The sequence below is a fragment of the Sinocyclocheilus anshuiensis genome, unplaced genomic scaffold (genome assembly GCF_001515605.1).
Source record: "Sinocyclocheilus anshuiensis isolate Anshui unplaced genomic scaffold, SAMN03320099.WGS_v1.1 scaffold766, whole genome shotgun sequence".
Lineage (NCBI taxonomy): Eukaryota > Metazoa > Chordata > Actinopteri > Cypriniformes > Cyprinidae > Sinocyclocheilus > Sinocyclocheilus anshuiensis.
This window is the reverse complement of record NW_015546060.1, coordinates 1,372,206-1,375,269: the sequence shown is the minus strand read 5'-3', so window position 1 is coordinate 1,375,269 and position 3,064 is coordinate 1,372,206. Positions and strand designations below refer to the sequence as shown.

The 3,064-nt window shown below is 39.0% G+C and overlaps 1 protein-coding gene across 2 annotated transcripts in view; it reads right to left on the bottom strand.

Moving 5' to 3' along the window:
- dennd1b (DENN/MADD domain containing 1B) overlaps nucleotides 1-3,064 on the bottom strand; it is a 105,464-nt gene that overhangs the window by 45,148 nt on the left and 57,252 nt on the right. For both annotated transcript variants that reach the window (XM_016500695.1, XM_016500696.1), the window contains one exon: nucleotides 656-709. In XM_016500695.1, the coding sequence (XP_016356181.1) occupies nucleotides 656-709 (54 nt within the window). The remainder of the gene's footprint in view (nucleotides 1-655; nucleotides 710-3,064) is intronic.

Here is a 3,064-nt window from a genome sequence, read left to right as displayed (position 1 = left end):
CAAACTAAGCTTACTAAGCTTTTACGGGTTTGGAACGACATGGGGGGAACGACATTTGGACACCAAGTCACAGTATGAATGCCGAAGACAAACTAAGCTTTTACGGGTTTGGAACGACATGGGGGGAACGACATTTGGACACCAAGTCACACTTAAAAATGTATGAATGCCATTGCATTCAATATTTTATTTAATTGAATTATATATTTTGTTTTGTTTCATGTTTTGTTTTATTTTTTATTTTGATGTTTAATTTTTTCATGTTTTTTAATGTTTTGCTTTATATTTTGCTTTGTTTAATATTTTGCTTTATGTTTTGTTTCACATTTGTTTTTTTTTTATGTTTTGTTTTCTATTTTGTTTTGGTTCATGTTTTATGTTTTTGTTTAATGTTTTATGTTATATTTTGTATTGTTTCATGTTTTTTAAAGTTTTTTTTATATTTTGTGTTGTTTCACGTTTTGTTTTAAGGTTCTGTTTTTATCTTTTGTTTCATGTTTTATGTTTTTTAATGTTTTGCTTTATATTTTGTTTAGTTTCATGTTTTGTTTTGCTCAAAATCACTTGATTTGATATGTAGTGCAATGACATTCATTTATTAAGTGTGGCTTAAATTTGGGGCCTCTGTATTTGTGACTGGGTTAAACATACTCACATTTTCAGGTATGGTGGGGAGTCCATTAATATCAGGAGCTATGAAGTATGAATGCTGCAGAAAACAGACAAGAAAAGATTAAAGTTAAGGTCACCATTACACAAGCTTCAAGTATTTAGAATTTACAGACCCTCTAACTTACTGTCTGTTCCACAACCAATAAATAAACTGCAATCGGCCTGAACTGTGTCTGCGCTTGTTAACATCATACATACAGACAACAGATATGGTTACATGAAGTCAACAAACGCCGATCCCCTGTGGACACTACCGGAGGAGGCTCCCCGCATCGGAGAGAAAGTCTTTATTAAGGTACAAAAGCCAACTACTCTGTACTGACAGTATCAGAGGGGTCTGCCAGGCGTACGTTTGAACAGGCGAGCAAGTTTAATGTCTGGATCAAAGAGGCTCTGAAGCAAAGATCCCACGCTGCCTGCTAACTTTAGCACTTTTGTTTGCCTGTGTGGCGCGCTCCGCTCTTTCCCAAGGCTGGGTCGCGATTCGTCATGCGTAAAGAGTACCCATCTGTTGCTTAACGCATAGGTTTAACTTTTGCTGCCTTTGCGTATAATCCACAAACAAATTCAAGCGCATCTAGCATCCTCTAATACTCAAAGATGCTTTAAAATATTCATCTTGGATGCTGTTATCACATGACTCCAGCAATCGAACCAAGTGCTGTGCAATGTCTGAAACAATTTATCTGCACTCTATGTGTATGTCCAGAGTACTTTTGCTATAATCGTACAAATATAAAAAGTTTGAAGATATCAATAAAGCAGACTGACCAAGTTCTCTGCTGACATGTGTTTATTTTCCCATACTGAGCAGCTGACTGCCCTCCGTGTCGTGGGCTGCAGTTCCAGCTGGTGGTGGCCAACACTTTGCAGCCGTGTTTATAAAAATCACACATTATCAGAGTGCTTGTTATCACCGCGCTCTGCCTGCTGCTCCCTGTAGTGTGATCAGAATCCCAGACCCTGCACCCAACACCACTCCTCAACACACACACACACACACACACGCGTCGGATTTAAACATTACTGCCCACACAGTGCAGACGGAAACCTCTCCTATCACCAAGACCCTCTTCCCAAATTCCAATAGTGAACAAACATTTCATGTTGCCAATCATTTTAACTTCAGTGAAGTTAAAGCGGAACATGATGGTGATTAGTGAACCCACCACCTGCTGGGAGACAGTACAGACAATTCCAAGAAACCCCTTTGGATGACCTGATGGGCTTTTAGATTGCAAACTAAGGTCAATTTGTTGATTACTAATCCGGAGTAATAGCAAGCTTTATAACTAGTGATGTCAACTTAAAGTCAACTTTAATGTAGTGTGATAAATGTTTTTATTTCATTCCCGGCCGGAGCGATGAGACAAAAACATTAAAACCCATTATAAACGAGGCATTTGTTGCATCCAGTGGGGACATAATTACGGATTATAATGACATACACTGTCTTTTTACACGTTTCATTGCATTGCGCCGCATAAATATAAAACCATGTCTGCATTTGTGATCGGAGAAATGACAAACAACAAGAGCTACTACACTGCTCAAAACTCGCGTTTGAATCATCAGTGGCCAATTCTTTAAATATAAAAATGTACTTACAGTCTGTGAGTCAGAACAGCTCCATAAAATGCGCTGGACACATCTGAATATTTGGGTTGAACTGTTCTGGAACAGTGTTGTAAATACAACTTAACCACTGATTTCTAGTCGTGTCCTCTTTTGGAAGGCCAAACAAAGTAGTTTCGCTTTCACAACAAAACACGGCGTCACACACGGCGGCCTTGAGTGAGCGGAGGCCTGCAGGCTAGAGTGTGCGGCGGCCGGCGGCTAGAGTGAGCAGCGGCGAGTGGGCTTGCGGCAACAACAATACTACAGCGAGAATAAAAGTTACGCCTTCTTTCTTTGCGTGAACATTTGGGCGGCGCAAGGTTATTTTCGTAAACGAAAACTAAAACTATGACTAAAACGATTGATGAAAAAACAATTTCGTAAACTGAAATAAAATAAAAACGTCAAAATATTTGAACAATTTAAACGAAACGAAACTAACAACAGTTATTGAAAAACTAACTGAAATAAAATAAAATAATAATTATCAAAAAATAAATAATCGTTTTCGTAGTCATTATGTTCTCACCCCTTGGCGGAAAAATATACAAGCTGTGTGGAGGTTTAGGGAAATAGCCTACCTGTAGGCTAATGGTGCATCACGCACATGAGGTTATCTGACGGAGAGACGCAAAGCAGTTTAAAATCTGCACGGGTCCTGTTTGGTAAACGTGCACCAGCAGTACTTAACAGAACACCCGACCCATTATCTGACAGCAGCACTAATTTAATTCTGTACCAGACGAGAACCGTTTGACATAAAGACCGCGAGTCG